This window comes from Bombina bombina, chromosome 6, assembly GCF_027579735.1.
Source record: "Bombina bombina isolate aBomBom1 chromosome 6, aBomBom1.pri, whole genome shotgun sequence".
Lineage (NCBI taxonomy): Eukaryota > Metazoa > Chordata > Amphibia > Anura > Bombinatoridae > Bombina > Bombina bombina.
In genome coordinates this window covers 1,045,881,149-1,045,901,552 of record NC_069504.1, presented here as the reverse complement: position 1 = coordinate 1,045,901,552, position 20,404 = coordinate 1,045,881,149, and the positions used below count along the sequence as shown (strand labels likewise).

Here is a 20,404-nt window from a genome sequence, read left to right as displayed (position 1 = left end):
ATATAATTCTCCTTACCTTATTTTTCATTCGGATAAGGTGGTGTTACGTACTAGACTTGGTTTTCTTCCTAAAGTTGTTTCAGACAACAACATTAATCAGGAAATTGTGGTTCCTACCTTGTCCTAATCCTTCTTCTCGGACGGAACGTCTGCTACACAATTTGGACGTGGTCCGTGCTTTAAAATTTTACTTGCAAGCGACTAAGGATTTTCGTCAGTTGTCTTCTTTATTTGTCGTTTTTTTTTCGGGAAAACGTAAGGGTCAGAAAGCTACGGCTACCTCTCTTTCTTTTTGGCTGAAGAGTATTATCCGTTTTGCATATGAGACTGCTGGACAGCAGCCTCCTGAAAGAATTACGGCTCATTCCACTAGGGCTGTTGCTTCCTCATGGGCATTCAAAAATTATGCTTCTGTTGAACAGATTTGCAAGGCTGCAACTTGGTCTTCTCTTTACACTTTTTCTAAATTTTACAAATTTGATACCTTTGCCTCGGCTGAGGCTGTTTTTGGGAGAAAGCAGTGGTGCCTTCCGTTTAGGTTCCCTGTCTTGTCCATCCCTTTCATCCGTGTCCTATAGCTTTGGTATTGTATGCCACAAGTAAGGATGAAATCCGTGGACTCATCATGTCTTTAAAAAGAAAATAACATTTATGCTTACCTGATGATATATATATATATATATATATATGGATAAGAAGTTGGAGTGGTTACTTAAAAATATGTATGTACACCAGGGTTTACAATGGCAACCTGCGGTGTGTATTGCTACCGTCACCAGTGTGGCGGCATACTGGCTTGATGCGTTGTCTGATTCTATTCAGACAGATACTCCCCTTGAGGAGATCCAGGATAGGATCAAGGCTCTTAAATTGGCCAATTCCTTTATTACGGATGCTTCCCTACAAGTTATTAAGTTGGGAGCAAAGATTTCTGGTTTTGCAGTACTGGCCCGCAGAGCCTTATGGTTGAAATCACGGTCTCTGGATGTGTTGTCTAAGTCTAAGCTTTTGGTGATTCCCTACAAGGGTAAGACCTTGTTTGGGCCAGGCTTGGTTGAAATTATTTCAGACATTTCGGGGGGGAAGGGTCATTTCCTCCCTCAGGATAAGAGGAATAAGCAGAAGGGACGTCAGAGTAATTTTTGTTTCTTTCGAAACTTCAAGGGTAATCCTTCCTTTCCCTCTCCCAAGCAGGATCATTTCAAGCCTTCCTGGAGGCCCAACCAAGGGGAAGCAATCTTGGAACAAGGGGAAGCAATCTAAGAAGCCCGCTACTTACTCAAAGTCAGCATGAAGGGTCTGCCCCCGATCCGGGACCGGATCTTGTGGGGGGCAGACTTTCTTTCTTCGCTTAGGCCTTGGTTCGGGATGTTCCGAATCCCTGGGCGGTGGACTTAGTGTCCCAGGGATACAAACTAGAGTTCAAGACCTTTCCTCCCAGGGGCAGGTTTCTTCTCTCAAGATTATCTGTAGACCTGATAAAAAGAGAGGCGTTCTTACACTGTGTCCGCGACCTTTCCGACCTGGGAGCGATAGTTCCTGTTCCAATTCAGGAGCAAGGTCTGGGATTTTACTCCAATCTTTTCGTGGTTCCCAAAAGGGAACTTTCAGACTTATTTTAGACCTCAAAAGTCTAAACAAGTTCCTCAGAGTACTGTCCTTCAAGATGGAAACTATTAGTTCCATTCTTCCCTTGGTTCAAGAGGGTCAATTCATGACAACAGTGGATTTAAAGGATGCGTACCTGCATGTTCCCATCCACAGGGATCATCACAAGTTTCTGAGGTTTGCTTTTCTAGACAAACACTTCCAGTTTGTGGCTTTTTCATTCGGCCTTCCGACAGCTCCCAGAATTTTTTCAAAGGTCCTGGGATCTCTGTTGGTGGTGCTCCGGTTGCAGGGTATTGCAGTGACGCCTTATCTGGATGACATTCTGGTTCATGCGCCATTCTTTCAACAAGCGAACTCCCACACAGAGATAATGTTGTCTTTTCTGCGTTCTCACGGATGAAAGGTGAACTTGGGAAAGAGTTCCTTGATTCCAGCTACAAGGATAGTGTTCTTGAGAACCATAATAGATTCCTCATCAATGAAGATATTTCTGACAGAGGTCAGGAAATCAAAGATCTTCGACTCTTTTCTGGCCCTTCAGTCCTCTCCTCGGCGTCAGTGGCTCAATGTTTGGAGGTGATCGGTCTGATGGTAGCTGCCATGGACATCATTCCGTTTGCCCAGTTCCATCTCAGACCTCTGCAGTTATGCATGCTCAGGCAATGGAACTGGGATTATACAGATCTGTCCCCGCGATTACATCTGGATTTGGCGACAAGAGATTCTCTTTTTTTGGTGGTTGTCTCAGGAACATCTCTCCCAGGGAACCTGCTTCCGCAGACCCAGCTGGGTGATTGTGACAACGGACGCCAGCCTGCTGTGATGGGGAGCAGTCTGGGGCTCACTAAAGGCTAAGGGGACATAGACTTGGGAGGAGTCTGTTCTCCCCATAAGCATCCTAGAGCTGAGGGCAATCTTCAATGCTCGCCTGGCCTCAGTTAGCTTCAGGTTCCAGTCGGACAACATAACTTCAGTGGCTAACATCAACCATCAGGGAGGAACTCTGAGTTCCTTGGCCATGACAGAGGTAGCCAAAATTATTCAGTGGGAGGAGACCCACAACTGCTGTCTATCTGCGATCCACATTCCAGGAGTGGACAATTGGGAAGCGGATTTTCTGAGCAGACAGACCTTTTACCCGGGGGAGTGGGACCTCCATCCGGAGGTGTTTTCCAACTTGATTCTCAAATGGGGACAGCTGGAGCTGGATCTCATGGCATCTCGACAGAATGCCAAGCTCCCGAGGTACGGGTCGAGGTCAAGGGATCCTCAGGCTGTAATGATAGATACTCTGACGGTTCCTTAGAACTTCAGTCTAGCATACCTATTTCCTCCGTTCGCTCTCCTTCCACGGGTCATTGCACAAATCAAACAGGAGAGGGCGTCGGTGATCCTCATTGCACCAGTGTGGCCTTACAGGATCTGGTATGCAGACCTAGTGGAGATGTCATCTTTCCCACCTTGGAGACTTCCACTGAGGAAGGATCTTCTACTTCAAGGGCCCTACCTTCATCCAAATTCACTTTTCTCTGAAGCTGACTGCTTGGAGATTGAACGCTTAATTCTATCTAAGCGTAGTTTTTCTGAGTCGGTCATTGAGACCATGATTCAGGCTCGTAAGCCTGTTACCAGAAAGAATTACTATTAGATATGGCATAAATATCTGTATTGGTGTGAATCCAGAGGCTACTCTTGGAGTAGCGAACTCCAAATTAAAAAGCAACCTAGAGCGCAGAAGAGAAACACTATCTAAGTGCAGTATTTATGTAAAACGTATTCCTTTATTACAATACAAGATTGCACTCACAGACTCCAACCTCAAAGATATGAGGTATGATAACAATTATGTACTGGATTCCTCACGGCATAGAGTATCTCTCCCTTCCAGTCTTAGCAGCTGTGCAGCTGTTTCCACTGGCTCTTCTCAGCAGGATGCACAACCAGCACAAGGAAAGAACCTTCTCAAAATCCTTAATAGCCACCTGCTAAAGAGCCAGAGCAACACTCTTGGAGTAGAGTTCGGATTCCTAGAATTTAATCTTTTCTCCAGGAGGGTCTTGAGAAGGGATTATCTGCTACTGCTAGTACCTTGAAGGGTCAAATTTTTGCCTTATCTATTTTGTTGCATAAACGTCTGGCGGGCGTGCTAGATGTGCAATCCTTCTGTCAGGCCTTGGTCAGAATCAGGCCTGTGTTCAAACCTGTTACTCCTCCCTGGAGTCTTAACCTTGTTCTTAAAGTTCTTCAACAGGCTCCGTTTGAGCCTATGCATTCTTTAGATATTAGGATGGTAGAGTCTGAGCTCTCTTGCAGTCCCCTTACCTTATTTTTCATTCGATTAAGGTAGTTCTGCGTACTCAGGGTTCCTCCCTAAAGTGGTTTCGGATAGGAACATTAATCAAGAAATCGTTGTTCCTTCTTTGTGTCCCTTCTTCTGATAGAGCGTCTGCTGCACAACCTAGATGTGCTGTACCAGCACGAAACATGTTGGTCTGTTTGATATAGAGCTTTTGGGCTGACTAGCTTACTGGCTGTGATATTGCAAAGTTTTTTTCTGTGATACTTACACAGTACACTTTTTACGGATACTAATAAAGGATATACTTTTAAACCTCTTTTTCTCGATCCATTTACTGCTGGAACCTTTTTCACCTGTGTGGAAGTATTTTGATTGTATCATTGTTTGGCGGTTTGCCCAGGCTTCAAACCGCTCCCAGCAGCATTACAAGCACTCTCTCTCACTGGATGTACCAAACATCGCATATACTACAGAAGGTATTTTCAACTATGCTGTGATCCACAGCGATGCCATATTCCAGGGCCCTATACGAAAGAAGGAGGGTGAGTGAGTTTCTTGTAATTTGATGTGTTTGTTTGGACTTCCATTACAAAAGTTACCACTACATATCGATACAGTGGGATTTTTCATTACTGACTGATAAACAAAGGGGCTGTGAAAAAATAGGGGTTACAGGACTTATTGGAACCTTGCATATATTTGTATACACAATTACTACACCTGATTTACCTCTGAATGAATACAGCTCCCCTGTTTTAGAAAATTCAAACACATCATTTATTCCCTTAAGCCTGTGTCTGACACAGATACAGTGTATTCATTTTGGGAAATAGTTCAGTGTTTTCTCTTTGAAATACTATTTGCAGGCGACTAAGGATTTCCAGTCTTCTGCTCTGTTTGTCGTTTTCTCTGGGAAACGCAAGGGTTAGAAAGCTACGGCTACTTCTCTTTCTTTGTGGCTGAAGAGTATAATTCGCTTGGCCTATAAAACTGCTGGACAGCAGCCTCCTGAGAGAGTCAGGGCTCATTCCACGAGGGCTGTTTCTTCTTCTTCCTGGTCATTCAAAAATGAAGCTTCTGTGGAACAGATTTGCAAGGCTGTAACTTGGTCCTCTCTACACACTTTTTCAAAATTCTATATATTTGATACTTTTGCCTCAGCTGAGGCTTCTTTTGGAAGAAAGGTTCTTCAAGCAGTGGTGTCTTCTGTTTAGGTTCCCTGTCTTGTCCCTCCCTTATCATCTGTGTCCTCTAGCTTGGGTATTGATTCCCAATAGTAATTAGAACTGATCCATGGACTCACCGTGTCATTAGAAAGAAAACAAAATTTATGCTTACCCGATTTATTTCTTGATACGGCGAGTCCACGGCTTGCCCTGTATTTTTACAGACCGTTTTTCTTTGTTATACAAACCTCAGGCACCTCCTGCACCTTGTTACTTCCTTTCTCTCTTTTTCATTCAGTCGAATGACGGGTTGGAGGGAAGGGAGGTGATATTTAACAGCTTTTCTGTGGTGCTCTGTGCCTCCTCCTGCTGGCCAGGAGTGATATTCCCAATAGTAATTGGAGATGATCTGTGGACTCACCGTGTCAAGAAAGAAATACATTTATCAGGTAAGCATAAATTTCCTTTTTAAAACAATACCAATTTTTGTATTGACTGTCCCTTTAACAATGTATAACTGTTAAAGCATTCTTGCAAAACTGCTGCTTTGTAGTGACTGTGCATGCTCCCAAGTCTACCTACCTGCTTTTAACAAAGGATACAAAAAAACAAAGTAAATATGATAATAGAAGTATATTAGCTTTCTTTCTAATGACACGGTGAGTCCACGGATCATCATCAATTACTGTTGGGAATACCACTCCTGGCCAGCAGGAGGAGGCAAAGAGCACCACAGCAAAGCTGTTAAGTATCACTTCCCTACCCACAAACCCCAGTGATTCTCTTTGCCTCTAGTACAGGAAGAGGTGAAGTAATGAGGTGTCCTGATTAAGATTCTTCTATCAAGATTCTATCAAGATTTTTAAAATTTTGAAGTCTGGGCAAAATTGCCCTGGCCTTCCATCACAATTTGGGTCTAGCTGTACTCCACGTTCGTCTCTTCAGCAGGGCTTGTAAAGTTGGATTTGCTGTGTTTTCCTAACATGTTGCTGCCCTGGTATAGAAAGCCTGAGTAAGCTTACTCTGTTTTTCTTTTTACACAGGTCTCTGTGAGGAGCGGTTTTGTGAGTCGTCTGACTGCTGGACGGCTAGAATGTTAACATAACTATGTTATTCAGAATCCTCATAGTAGGAAGAACTTATAGGGCGGTGAGAATATTTTTCAAGTGCCTAGCTAGCAGAGCAAGATTGTTGGCTCTGGGTTCATATGATCACCTACACAGATCTTTTATTTTTTATTGTGTGTACCAGTTTTGGCTGAGGAATGTAGCGTGGAACACGCTCCATTCTTTGTGATCTAGGACTCCGCAATTTTTCTTTATAGTAATGTGCAGCGGCGCCATTTATTTTTCCTCTGGGTCCGACCACGTGACCCCACCGGAACGGAGAGGCGCCATATTGTAATAATAACAGAGTTCTGAGCAGTGATTTTTGTTGGGGGCAAGCCCTATAGCAAAGGAAGCTAGAGACGGATAAGTCACTTTATTAAGAGTGTTCTGTTTTACATTCCAAAATGTTTACCAAAAGTCAGTTATCTTCTGTAATTTCACTGCACATTACATCAGAGCGTTTATTAAACAGAGTTGTGTTTCAGTACAAGCGCGTTATTCAGAACCTTCCTTGCATCATGTCTTTCATGGGCATCCGTGCATTATGGGTTTACTATATCTGTAATTGCAATGTACGTTGTTTTTTATTGGATTTCCTTCACCTAAGGAAATTCTATTTTATTTTCTGTGAATAATTTTCCTTTCTAGTATGGAACAGAGCTCTGTTCCTAAATACATATTTCTTAAAGTGAAGGTGTCAGTTTAAATATTTTAAATAATTTAATTTATAAAAATTATTTTAGCCTCATGTCTCCCTGGATGATGCTGCTTAGGTTATGCCACAGCTTTCTCCTGAGTCGCCCCAAGCCTTTTTATGGCATCACATGCAGTGCCCTGCGGTTCCTCTCAATCTCCTAGAGAAGTTATTTGCGTGCAGAATTGTCTGCCCAGGTGTATTTTGGCATCAGTGGCTTTATCTGCTTTTCATATCTGAAAGGGAAATCGCAAGAGGTTATTTTATGAATCGGATAGTTAGGTTTCTGCTCCGCTTGTGGCTGCTACACATTTTGTCCTTCTTATAGTTTTATGAGCAGGATAGTCAGTAGCATCTGAGCATTAAACCTCCAACTTGGACAGTGTAATTCCTTCATCTGGTACTGAAGTAGTTCTCAGATTCAAGACGGAACTCCTTTCTGTTTAGGAGGGGTTGTCTACTTGGTAAACTTTGACTCTCCTGTCGTGGTCAATCCTCTATCTAGTGAATTCTGTATTTACTAGGATTCATTTGTAAACATTTTCCTGTTTTCAACCGTATTAAGAGAAAATTCTCAGGGATGGGGATGTCAAGGATTACCCCTTCACCTGTCTGTAATAGCTGTCTCCTTTAAATATCATGGTGCAGCTATTGCTATTCTGGTTAGAGACCTTCAATCCTTAGTTAGGATAGAGGTTCGTTTACAAACTTTTATGGACTAGTGCGGCTTCTTTTTGGAACGCTTTGTCTGATTCCATTTTGGAGGACTCAATAAGGAGATCAATAACAGAGGCTGTTAGGCCAATTTTTTATTTCTGTTGCTGCCTTTTGTTCCCTTGTACTTCAGAAGAAGTCTTTCCCTTTGTTTTCCAAGCAGGAGCAGTCAAAGTTCTCTGGGATATCCAGTCAGTCTTAGATCAGGGGGACGTAGGTAAAGAAAACCACAGCTAACTATCATCCAGCATGAAGGTTCGCCCCAGAACAGGATTGGATCCTGTGGGGGGCAGTCTGTCTCAGTTGTTTTCTCTTGCCTGGATAATAGATGTCCTAGATCCCTAAGGGGCTGTAGGTATAGTGTCCCAAGGTTACAAATTCTCCTTTCCAGGAGTAGGTTCCTCCTCCTCATGTTTCTTTGTAGCCCAGATAAAGAGAGAGGCCGTCTTGAAATGTGTTCAGAATCTTCCTCCCTTGGAGGGATTGTTTCAGTTTAGGAACAGGGTCTAGTTTTTTTCATTCTGTTCCAACTACCTTTGTCCTAATTTAGGCATGAAATGTTTAAATTTGTTTTTTTTTCTTTGTTCCACGGATGGAAGTGGATTTGGTAAAGAGCTCGCTTGTCCCAACTGCAAGGGATTAATGTTTGAGAGCTCAGCAGTTCTGCATGCTCAGTCAGTGGAATGGGGATTATCCGGGTGTCTTGGAGTATCTAGATGTATCGACAAGAGTCTCCTTTCCGTGTTTTTCTTCATCAAGATTTTGGTCTCTGCCCTCTCGCTTTGGAGACCTTCCTAGGCGTTTGACCGCGGTCACCAGCCTGCTGGGCTGGGGAGGTGTCTGGGACTCGTTGAGAACTCGCCAGGGAATTAGCTCAAATGGAAGCAGGTGAGGTAGCTCAGTTGGTAATTGCCCTGACTACAAAAAGCCTGTCTAAATGATCCAAGGTCACAGGTTTAAATCCCGACAGGGCCAACTCAGCAAAGGGCTGCTAGGCCAATTTAAAGTAGAGTGCTCGCTTATCATTCAAGAGGTAGCGGGTTCGATGCTCGCATTATAACGCAGGGACTTTGTTCCTGGGAGAAGTTGCTCTTCCCTTAATCTTTGAGGCAGATGGTGTCTTTCAGTGCTCTGATGGTTTGACCTCAGTGGTCTTTAGCCCATTTTATCGGGTTATAGACAGACAACATAGCCTCTGTGACTTTACATCACCTGCCAGGGAAGAACTTTAGTTCCTTAGTCACGTAGGTAAGGTTTCAGATTTTTCTGCGGGTAGGTGCTTACAGTTATTGCCCATCTGCACCCACATTTCTGGAAGGGACTACTAGGACACGGCATTCTGAACAGTCAGACTTCTAATCCCGGGAAAGTGGGAACCCCATCCGGGAGTGTTCTCCAGGTTATCTCCCAAATGGGGGTTTCCAGAATTGGTTCTGCTGGGGTCTCGTCAAAACCCAGGTTCGGTTTGAGGTCAAGAGATCCTCAAGCCTTCTAATGGATGTTCTGGCAGTTCCCTGGAACTTCAGATTGACATATCCTCCTTCTCTGTTTGTCCTCCTTCCGCGGTTCAAGTAGGAGAGAGCATTGGGTTTCTACTAGTTCCTGCGTGGTCTCGTAGGATCTGGTGGGTGGATCTAGTAGATATGTCGTCTCTCTATCTTTGTGGAGACTTCTGCTGGGGAAGGATATTCTTCCTCAGGGGTCCTTCCGTCGTCCAAATATCGTTTCTCTGAAACTGTCTGCTTGGAGATCAGGGTCGTAAGCCTATCCCTAGAAAGATTTTTTTTTTATAAGATATGAAAGCAGACTATGTAGCCTAGTGGTTTGTGCCTTGCAACTCAAAGGTTGTTGGTTCGCATCCAGCTGCTGGCGCTTGATGTCTGTTTTACAGGACCCCAAGGATCTTCTCTTTTATCCAGGTGAAAGGGGTTATTTGTTAGTACCATCAAGGTTCAGATTCGGCATTGCCATTCTGCTGCTCAAGCGGCTGGCAGATGTGCCGGATGTACAATCGCCTTTCAGGTCCTGGTCGGAATCAGGACTGTGTTTAAGTCAATTGCTCCTTTGGAGCCTTAACTTTGTTCTTAAAGTTTTTAGTCAGGCTTAGTTTGAGCCTACACATTCCATAGATATTAATTGTTATGTTGGAGAGTTTTGTTCTTCTTTTGCTCGAGGGTTTCCGAACTCTCAGCTTTGCAGTGTGGTTTCCTTATCTCGTATTTTGGTAGATAAAGCAGTTCTTCCTAAGGTTGTTTCGGACAGAGATTTTAGTCAGGAACTTGTTGTTCCTTTTCTCTGTCCTACTCCTTCTCATAAGGTTCGTTGGGTGCACAACTTAGATGTTGTGCGGGATCTTAAATTTTCTCTACAGGCTACAAGAGACTTTATCAGTCCCCTGTATTTTTTGTTGTTTTTCTGGTTAGACATATAGGCCAGTATGTTTTCAACACTTCTCTTCTCTCTGGTTGAGAAGTGTTATCGTAGGGCTTATGAGCCTGCTGGACAGCAGCCTCCTAAGGGAATTACAGCTCTCTCCACTGGGGCGGTGTTCTTTCTTGGGTCTTCAGGAAAGAGGCCTATGTGGAACATTTTTGTAAGGCAGCGATTTGGCCTTCCTTGCTCACTTTTTCTAAAGTCTCTAGATTTGCTCTTTTGCCTCGACTGAGGTTTCTTCGGGAGAAAGGGTCTTCAAGCATTGCCTTTATGGTTAGGTTACTTGTCTTGTCCCTCCCGTATCATCTTTGTCCTCTGGCTTGAGTATTGATTCCCAACAGTAATTGATGATGATCCATGGACCTTGTCATTAGAAAGAAAACTAAATTTATGCTTACCTGATAAATATTTATTTCTTGACATGGTGAGTGCACGGCCCTCCCTGGTTTTCAGACAGTTTTTTTTTTTTTTATATAAACCTCAGGCACCTCTGCACCTTGTGTTTTAATTTCTTTCTCTCCTTTTCCTTCGGTCGAATGACTGGGGTTTGTGGGAAGGGAAGTGATGCTTAAAGGGACAGTCAACACCAGAATTTTTGTTGTTTTAAAAGATAGATAATCCCTTAATTACCAATTCCCCAGTTTTGCATAACCAACACAGTTATAATTATACATGTTTTACCTCTGTAATTACCTTGTATCTAAGCCTCAGCAGACTGCCCCCTTATTTCAGTTCTTTTGACAGACTTGCAGTTTAGCCAATCAGAGCTGTCTCCATGGTAAATTCACGTGCATGAGCTCAATGTTATCTATATGAAACATGTGAACTAATGCCCTCTAGTGGTGAAAAACTATCAAAATGCATTTAGATTAGAGGCGGCCTTCAAGGTCTAAGAAATTAGCGTATGAACCTCCTAGGTTTAGCTTTCAACTAAGAATACCAAGAGAACAAAGCAAAATTGATGATAAAAGTAAATTGGAAAGTTGTTTAAAATTGCATGCCCTATTTGAAATGCATGCCCTATTTGAAACATGAACGTATTTCTCCTGTTAAGTGTAGTCAGTCCACGGGTCATCCATTACTTATGGGATATTAACTCCTCCCCAACAGGAAGTGCAAGAGGATCACCCAAGCAGAGCTGCTATATAGCTCCTCCCCTCTACGTCACACCCAGTCATTCTCTTGCACCCAACTAATAGATAGGATGTGTGAGAGGACTGTGGTGATTAAACTTAGTTTTTATATCTTCAATCAAAAGTTTGTTATTTTAAAACGGCACCGGAGTGTGTTGTTTTTCTTCTCAGGCAGAATTTGAAGAAGAATCTACCTGAGTTTTTCTTGTATGATCTTAGCGGACGTAACTAAGATCCATTTGCTGTTCTCGGCCATTCTGAGGAGTAAGGTAACTTCAGATCAGGGGACAGCGGGCAGGTTCACCTGCAAAGAGGTATGTTGCAGTATATTATTTTCTAAGGAATGGAATTGACTGAGAAAATACTGCTAATACCGATGTAATGTAAGTACAGCCTTAAATGCAGTAGTAGCAACTGGTATCAGGCTGATATGTATGTATGTTTACACTTAAGTATTTCTGGGGAATGGCACTTCACTGGGAAAATACTGTATGCATATAACTTTTAGCCTAACTTGCAGTGTTGAACGACTAGCAGCAGGCTTTTAATGACATTTCATAAATTAGATTTTAAACGTTTTCTGGCATGTTAAATCGTTTAATTATCTGAGGTACTTGGTGAAAAATTGTTTTGGGCATTATTTTCCACATGGCTGTCGTTTGTTTTAATTTAAAACAGTTTACTGAGCTTCCCTCACTGTTGTATTGTGAGTGGGAGGGGCCTATTTTGGCGCTTTTACTACGCATCAGAAATTCAGTCACAGTCTGTCTTTTTCTCCCTGCATGATCCAGGACGTCTCCACAGAGCTCAGGGGTCTTCAAAACTAGTTTTGAGGGAGGTAATCACTCACAGCAGACCTGTGAGACTGTGCTTTGACTGTGATAAAAATGCTTATATTTTCAATTGTTATACGTTTTTTCTGATATTAAGGGTTAATCATCCATTGCTTATGTGTGCAATCCTTTGCTAAATTTATGCTTTTACTGTGAAAATTTGGTCTCTATAACTAATCCGGTTCATTGTTATTCAACCGTGACAGTTTTTCTGTGCTTCTTAAAGGCACAGTAACGTTTTGCATATTGCTTGTAAATTTAGTTGAAAAGTATTTCCAAGCTTGCTAGTCTAATTGCTAGTTTGTTAAACATGTCTGACACAGAGGAATCTCTTTGTGCAATATGTTCAAAAGCCAAGGTGGAGCCCAATAGAAATGTATGTACTAATTGCATTGATAAGGGGAGGTGTTAGCGGCTCTGAATGATTGTAACACAGTTGCAATCCCAGAGAAAATGTGTAGGTTGGATAAATATTTTGCAGTACCGACGAGTACTGACGTGTTTCCTATACCTAAGAGACTTACTGAAATTGTTACTAAGGAGTGGGATAGACCCGGTGTGCCTTTCTCACCCCCTCCTATATTCAGAAAAATGTTTCCAATAGATGCCACCACACGGGACTTATGGCAAACGGTCCCTAAGGTGGAGGGAGCAGTTTCTACTTTAGCTAAGCGTACCACTATCCCGGTGGAGGATAGCTGTGCCTTTTCAGATCCAATGGATAAAAAGTTAGAGGGTTACCTTAAGAAAATGTTTGTTCAACAAGGTTTTATATTGCAACCCCTTGCATGCATTGCGCCTGTCACGGCTGCGGCAGCATTTTGGTTTGAGTCTCTGGAAGAGACCCTTGACTCAGCGCCATTAGATGAGATTACACACAAGCTTAAAACCCTTAAGCTAGCTAATTCATTTATTTCTGATGCCGTAGTACATTTAACTAAACTTACGGCTAAGAATTCCGGATTCGCCATTCAGGCACGCAGAGCGCTGTGGCTAAAATCCTGGTCAGCTGATGTAACTTCTAAATCTAAATTACTTAACATACCTTTCAAGGGGCAGACTTTATTCGGGCCCGGTTTGAAAGAAATTATCGCTGATATTACGGGAGGTAAAGGCCATGCCCTGCCTCAAGACAGAGCCAAACCTAGGGCTAGACAGTCTAATTTTCGTGCCTTTCGTAACTTCAAGGCAGGAGCAGCATCCACTTCCTCTGCTCCAAAACAGGAAGGAGCTGTTGCTCGCTACAGACAAGGCTGGAAACCTAACCAGACCTGGAACAAGGGCAAGCAGGCCAGAAAACCTGCTGCTGCCCCTAAGACAGCATGAAGTGAGGGCCCCCGATCCGGAAACGGATCTAGTGGGGGGCAGACTCTCTTCGCCCAGGCTTGGGCAAGAGATGTCCAGGATCCCTGGGCGTTGGAGATCATATCTCAGGGATATCTTCTGGACTTCAAAGCTTCTCCTCCACAAGGGAGATTTCACCTTTCAAGGTTGTCAACAAACCAGATAAAGAAAGAGGCGTTTCTACGCTGTGTACAAGACCTTTTTCTAATGGGAGTGATCCACCCAGTTCCGCGGTCGGAACACGGACAAGGGTTTTACTCAAATCTGTTTGTGGTTCCCAAAAAAGAGGGAACCTTCAGACCAATATTGGATTTAAAGATCCTAAACAAATTCCTAAGAGTTCCATCGTTCAAAATGGAAACTATTCGGACAATCTTACCCATGATCCAAAGAGGTCAGTACATGACCACAGTGGATTTAAAGGATGCTTACCTTCACATACCGATTCACAAAGAACATTACCGGTATCTAAGGTTTGCCTTCCTAGACAGGCATTACCAGTTTGTAGCTCTTCCCTTCGGGTTGGCTACGGCTCCAAGAATCTTTACAAAGGTTCTGGGCTCTCTTCTGGCGGTACTAAGACCGCGAGGAATTTCGGTAGCTCCGTACCTAGACGACATTCTGATACAAGCATCAAGCTTTCAAACTGCCAAGTCTCATACAGAGTTAGTACTGGCATTTCTAAGGTCGCATGGGTGGAAAGTGAACAAGGAGAAGAGTTCTCTCCTACCACTCACAAGAGTTCCCTTCTTGGGGACTCTTATAGATTCTGTAGAAATGAAAATTTACCTGACAGAGGACAGGTTAACAAAGCTTCTAAATGCTTGCCGTGTCCTTCATTCCATTCAACACCCGTCAGTGGCTCAATGCATGGAGGTAATCGGCTTAATGGTAGCGGCAATGGACATAGTTCCTTTTGCACGCCTGCATCTCAGACCACTGCAATTGTGCATGCTAAGTCAGTGGAATGGGGATTACTCAGATTTGTCACCTATGCTGAATCTGGATCAAGAGACCAGAGATTCTCTTCTATGGTGGCTTTCTCGGCCACATCTGTCCAGGGGGATGCCCTTCAGCAGGCCAGACTGGACAATTGTAACAACAGACGCCAGCCTACTAGGTTGGGGCGCTGTCTGGAATTCCCTGAAGGCTCAGGGATCGTGGACTCAAGAGGAGAGTCTCCTTCCGATAAACATTCTGGAATTGAGAGCAGTTCTCAATGCCCTTCTGGCTTGGCCTCAGTTAGCAACTCTGAGGTTCATCAGGTTTCAGTCGGACAACATCACGACTGTGGCTTACATCAACCATCAGGGAGGGACAAGGAGTTCCCTAGCGATGATGGAAGTATCAAAGATAATTCGCTGGGCAGAGTCTCACTCTTGCCACCTGTCAGCGATCCACATCCCAGGAGTGGAGAACTGGGAGGCGGATTTCCTAAGTCGCCAGACTTTTCATCCGGGGGAGTGGGAACTTCATCCGGAGGTCTTTGCCCAAATACTTCGTCGTTGGGGCAAACCAGATATGGATCTCATGGCGTCTCGCCAGAACGCCAAGCTTCCTTGTTACGGGTCCAGGTCCAGGGACCCGGGAGCGGTCCTGATAGATGCTTTGACAGCACCTTGGACCTTCAGGATGGCTTATGTGTTTCCACCCTTCCCGATGCTTCCTCGTTTGATTGCCAGGATCAAACAGGAGAAAGCATCAGTGATTCTAATAGCGCCTGCGTGGCCACGCAGGACCTGGTATGCAGATCTAGTGGACATGTCATCCTGTCCACCTTGGTCTCTGCCTCTGAGACAGGACCTTCTAATTCGGGGTCCTTTCAAGCATCAAAATCTAATTTCTCTGAAGCTGACTGCATGGAAATTGAACGCTTGATTTTATCAAAGCGTGGATTTTCGGAGTCAGTAATTGATACCTTAATACAGGCTAGGAAACCTGTTACCAGGAAGATTTACCATAAGATATGGCGTAAATACTTACACTGGTGCGAATCCAAGAGTTACTCATGGAGTAAGGTTAGGATTCCTAGGATATTGTCTTTTCTACAAGAAGGTTTAGAAAACGGTTTATCTGCAAGTTCCTTAAAGGGACAGATCTCAGCTCTGTCAGAAGTTCCAGACGTTCAGGCTTTTTGTCAGGCTTTGGCTAGGATTAAGCCTGTGTTTAAGACTGTAGCTCCACCGTGGAGTTTAAACTTAGTTCTTAACGTTTTACAGGGGGTTCCGTTTGAACCCCTTCATTCCATTGATATCAAGCTGTTATCTTGGAAAGTTCTGTTTTTAATGGCTATTTCCTCGGCTCGTAGAGTCTCTGAGTTATCAGCCTTACATTGTGATTCTCCTTATCTGATTTTTCATTCAGATAAGGTAGTTCTGCGTACTAAACCTGGGTTCTTACCTAAGGTAGTCACTAACAAGAATATCAATCAAGAGATTGTTGTTCCATCATTGTGCCCTAACCCTTCTTCAAAGAAGGAACGACTTCTGCACAATCTAGACGTAGTCTTATTTACAGGCAACTAAAGATTTTCGCCAAACTTCTTCCCTGTTTGTCGTTTATTCTGGACAGAGGAGAGGTCAAAAAGCATCTGCTACTTCTCTGTCTTTTTGGCTTCGTAGCATAATACGTTTAGCCTATGAGACTGCTGGACAGCAACCTCCTGAAAGGATTACAGCTCATTCTACTAGAGCTGTGGCTTCCACTTGGGCCTTTAAGAATGAGGCCTCTGTTGAACAGATTTGCAAGGCTGCAACTTGGTCTTCTCTTCATACTTTTTCCAAATTTTACAAATTTGACACTTTTGCTTCTTCGGAGGCTGTTTTTGGGAGAAAGGTTCTTCAGGCAGTGGTTCCTTCCGTATAAAGATCCTGCCTGTCCCTCCCGTCATCCGTGTACTTTAGCTTTGGTATTGGTATCCCATAAGTAATGGATGACCCGTGGACTGACTACACTTAACAGGAGAAAACATAATTTATGCTTACCTGATAAATTCCTTTCTCCTGTAGTGTAGTCAGTCCACGGCCCGCCCTGTTTTTTATGGCAGGTCTAAATTTTAAATTATACTCCAGTCACCACTGCACCCTATAGTTTCTCCTTTCTCGTTTGGTTTTCGGTCGAATGACTGGGTGTGACGTAGAGGGGAGGAGCTATATAGCAGCTCTGCTTGGGTGATCCTCTTGCACTTCCTGTTGGGGAGGAGTTAATATCCCATAAGTAATGGATGACCTGTGGACTGACTACACTACAGGAGAAAGGAATTTATCAGGTAAGCATAAATTATGTTTTTTGGGACTTGTCCCTTTCACAGCTCTGCTGTGGTGCTCTTTGCCTCCTGCTAGCCAGGTCTGATATTCCCAACAGTAATTGATGATGATCCATGGACTCGTCTTGTCAAAAAATAAATTTATCAGGTAATCATAAATTTCGTAGTCCCCCCCCCCCCCCCTATATTTTATCTGCATTGTGAAAGAAAAAGTCTGTTTTTAATCTAATTTTATTTTATTTGTATGCTTTGGAACTACTGGATATGTTTCTGTCTACTTCAATAGTGTGAGTAGAGATTGTTTGTTTGTTTTTATTTGTGCACACACTCTGAAGGTTGTTAAATATTTAATTATTTCCAACTTTTATTCTTACCATCTTTGTTACTCTGCTTTTCTTTCCTCTTCTTGTCATTGTAACCTCCTTTTGCTGTCTTCTCACTAGGAAGGTCGTTACCGTCAGGCTGTTAACCAGTATAAGAAAATCATGTCATGGTTGGAACATGAGTCGGGTCTCTCACCAGAAGAGGACAGCAAAGCAAAATCACTGATCCTTGCAGCCTCCCTTAATTTAGCTGCTTGCTTCCTAAAACTAGTGGAACAGCGTGCAGCCCTGGAGCATTGTCAGAAGGTAAATGGGGAGGGAGCAATGCTCTAAAAAGCTCAGTAACTTGATGTAACAATGTAAATATGGTTAGATATACCGTGTTAAAGGGACACAACACCTTAAAATTAAAAGACGTTTGTGTGTTGCGATTAAGTGGGAAAGCCTTTCTAAATAGAATAACACTTTGTTTGCTTCAATTGTTTTTTTAATGTCTCTCCATTCGAAGGAGCAAAACCGAATTTCTTAATGATGCAGAACTAGGCTAGCCACAGTAATTTTGGTAACAAAACTTGCATTATTTTTTTTGACGTTACTTCCTCTGCTGATGCCAATTATGAACAGACATGTAGTAGGGTTAAGCTTGTGAATTCTGCAGTGTGCACTTTCAGTTATTAGAATTGGAAAACCCACACATTTCAGAGTTAAATTCCAGGAAAACTGAAATAAAGTATGTTGGAAAGATTTTATTTTTTATTTTTTTTTAAAGCATTTTACATTTGTCTCGTGTCCCTTTAAGAGTGAACAGGATGTAACAATGAATACTTACACATTTTATAAGCATTGTATTGAGGTTATTCCCCACCTCCCTCTAGTCATGGGTGCTGCCTTGTTTAAATCTAGCTTTAACTACACTCTAGTGCTGACCTATGTGCAGCAACTCTCCATCAGATACCTGCAGTGTAACCTAATTAGAAGATTGAAAACGAGAGGTGCCTGTGTGTACCAATAATAGAACACAATAATCGCAATCATTAAACCCTAGTCGGGGTACTCACATTTGTAAAGAGCACTCAGACAGTGCTGTTAGGTACAGGCTGGATATTTGACAGCAACCCAGTTCACTGATCAGTCTGAATACAGGAACATGGTAACATCCGATCTGTGTGTTCCAGTAATAAAACAGAGTGGCATCAGTATATAAACCCTAATCAGGGTACTCACATTTGTGAAGAGCACTCAGACAGTGCTATCAGAAGCAGGCTGGATATTTGACAGCAACCCAGCTCAGACAGTGCTGTTAGGCACAGGCTGGATATTTGACAGCAACCCAGTTCACTGATCAGTCTGAATACAGGAACATGGTAACATCAGATCTGGGGAAAATGAAACATACAGGGCGCCTGTGTGTACCAGTAATAAAACTGAGTGGTATCGGTATATAAACTTTAATCAGGGTACTCACATTTGTGAAGAGCACTCAGACAGCGCTATCAGAAGCAGGCTGGATATTTGACAGCAACCCAGCTTACTGATCCAACCGGTGGCAGGAACACTGGACCCTGGGGCACTGGGGACCCAGTAACTTAAAAGTGCAAAAATATGTTGTAGAGGTGCTGCAGTTATTGCAGCCAGAAACTCCCTGAGGGAGTGGTAGGTGATTGGTCCCATCTTCACATAAATACAATAGGTACACAAAACTAAGACAGAGAGAAACATATTGGATTTATAAGTTTCCGTCTCTGTATCCCACAGGCCTTAATGAAGTCATAGACTCTGCTGCGTTTAATTAAAAACTTGAAGGTTATATTTCTCCTACATTGGTGTATCCGGTCCACGGCTTCATCCTTACTTGTGGGATATTCTCAATCCCTACAGGAAGTGGCAAAGAGAACACACAGCAAAGCTGTCCATATAGCTCCCCTCAGGCTCCGCCCCCCCAGTCATTCTCTTTGCCGCTCTAACTAGTAGCATCTCCCCGGGGGTGGTAAAGAGTATGTGGTGTTAGTTGTAGTTTTTTATTTCTTCTATCAAGAGTTTGTTATTATAAAATAGTGCCAGCTTGTACTATTTACTCTGCAGCAGAAAGTGAAGAAGATTTCTGCTAAGAGGACTATGATTTTAGCACCAGTAACTGAAATCCATTGCTGTTCCCACGCAGGACTGTTGAAACCAGATAACATCAGTTGGGGGGAACAGTTTGCAGGCTTAACTGCTTCAGGTATGATCAGTCATTTTTCTAACAAGACCCAGTAATGCTAGAAGACTGTCAGAAATTCCCTCTGGGATAGGTAAGCCATTGTTATTAGATTCAGCAATAAAAGGATGGCTTATTTTAAGGGCTTATGCTGGTTGACACTATTGTGGGCTAATCAATTGCTTTTTAGCAAGTTTTCAACTTAAATAGGTGTTTTTTTATCAACTTAAAACACTTTTGGGGATTAATTTGCGCCTGGCACTTAGTTGGACACCTAATCTAGTCAGAAAGGCCCCTCCACTCTGGTATGCAGAGGAAGGAAGCCTCATTTTCGCGCCTCAATTGTGCACTTGTTTTGACTAGCCAGTTCATGCAGCTTCACGTGGGGAGTCCGGAGGCATCAGGAAGGGCTCCAGGGAGGCTTATATTCTTACCAAAATAACCCTAAGGAAGGTAAAAGCCACAGGGCAAGTTGTGGCAGAGTACTGTAGTGTGTTAACCGGTTAACTGCTGTTATTAGCTCCGGTTTGGGCATTAAGGGGTTAATTGGTCTGAAAATTTGTGTGCAACCTTTTCAAAGCATGACACTGTGGTGAAAATTTCATAAAAATCGGATGTGTTTTTTATGGTTTTTTTGATGTTTCAGTAATAAAGTGTGCACTTTTATTATTTAAAGAAACGGTAACATTTCTCCAACATAGGTGTGTCCGGTCCACGGCGTCATCCTTACTTGTGGGATATTCTCTTCCCCAACAGGAAATGGCAAAGAGCCCAGCAAAGCTGGTCACATGATCCCTCCTAGGCTCCGCCTACCCCAGTCATTCTCTTTGCCGTTGTACAGGCAACATCTCCACGGAGATGGCTTAGAGTTTTTTAGTGTTTAACTGTTGGAGATTATGGACAGAAACAGCCGCGTGTTTCTGGTTCGATGAGCTGGTAAAGGCGGTCGATAGTGATTCTCCTCCTTATGAGGAGATTATGGACAGAATCAATGCTCTCAAATTGGCTAATTCTTTCACCCTAGACGCCACTTTGCAATTGGCTAGGTTAGCGGCTAAGAATTCTGGGTTTGCTATTGTGGCGCGCAGAGCGCTTTGGTTGAAATCTTGGTCAGCTGATGCGTCTTCCAAGAACAAGCTACTTAACATTCCTTTCAAGGGGAAAACGCTGTTTGGCCCTGACTTGAAAGAGATTATCTCTGATATCACTGGGGGTAAGGGCCACGCCCTTCCTCAGGATCGGCCTTTCAAGGCCAAAAATAAACCTAATTTTCGTCCCTTTCG

At 43.2% G+C, this 20,404-nt stretch overlaps 1 protein-coding gene across 1 annotated transcript in view; it reads left to right on the top strand.

Moving 5' to 3' along the window:
- FKBP4 (FKBP prolyl isomerase 4) overlaps positions 1–20,404 on the top strand; it is a 121,029-nt gene that overhangs the window by 50,824 nt on the left and 49,801 nt on the right. The window contains exon 8 of the mRNA XM_053718815.1: positions 17,045–17,230. Coding sequence (XP_053574790.1) covers positions 17,045–17,230 — 186 coding nt within the window. The remainder of the gene's footprint in view (positions 1–17,044; positions 17,231–20,404) is intronic.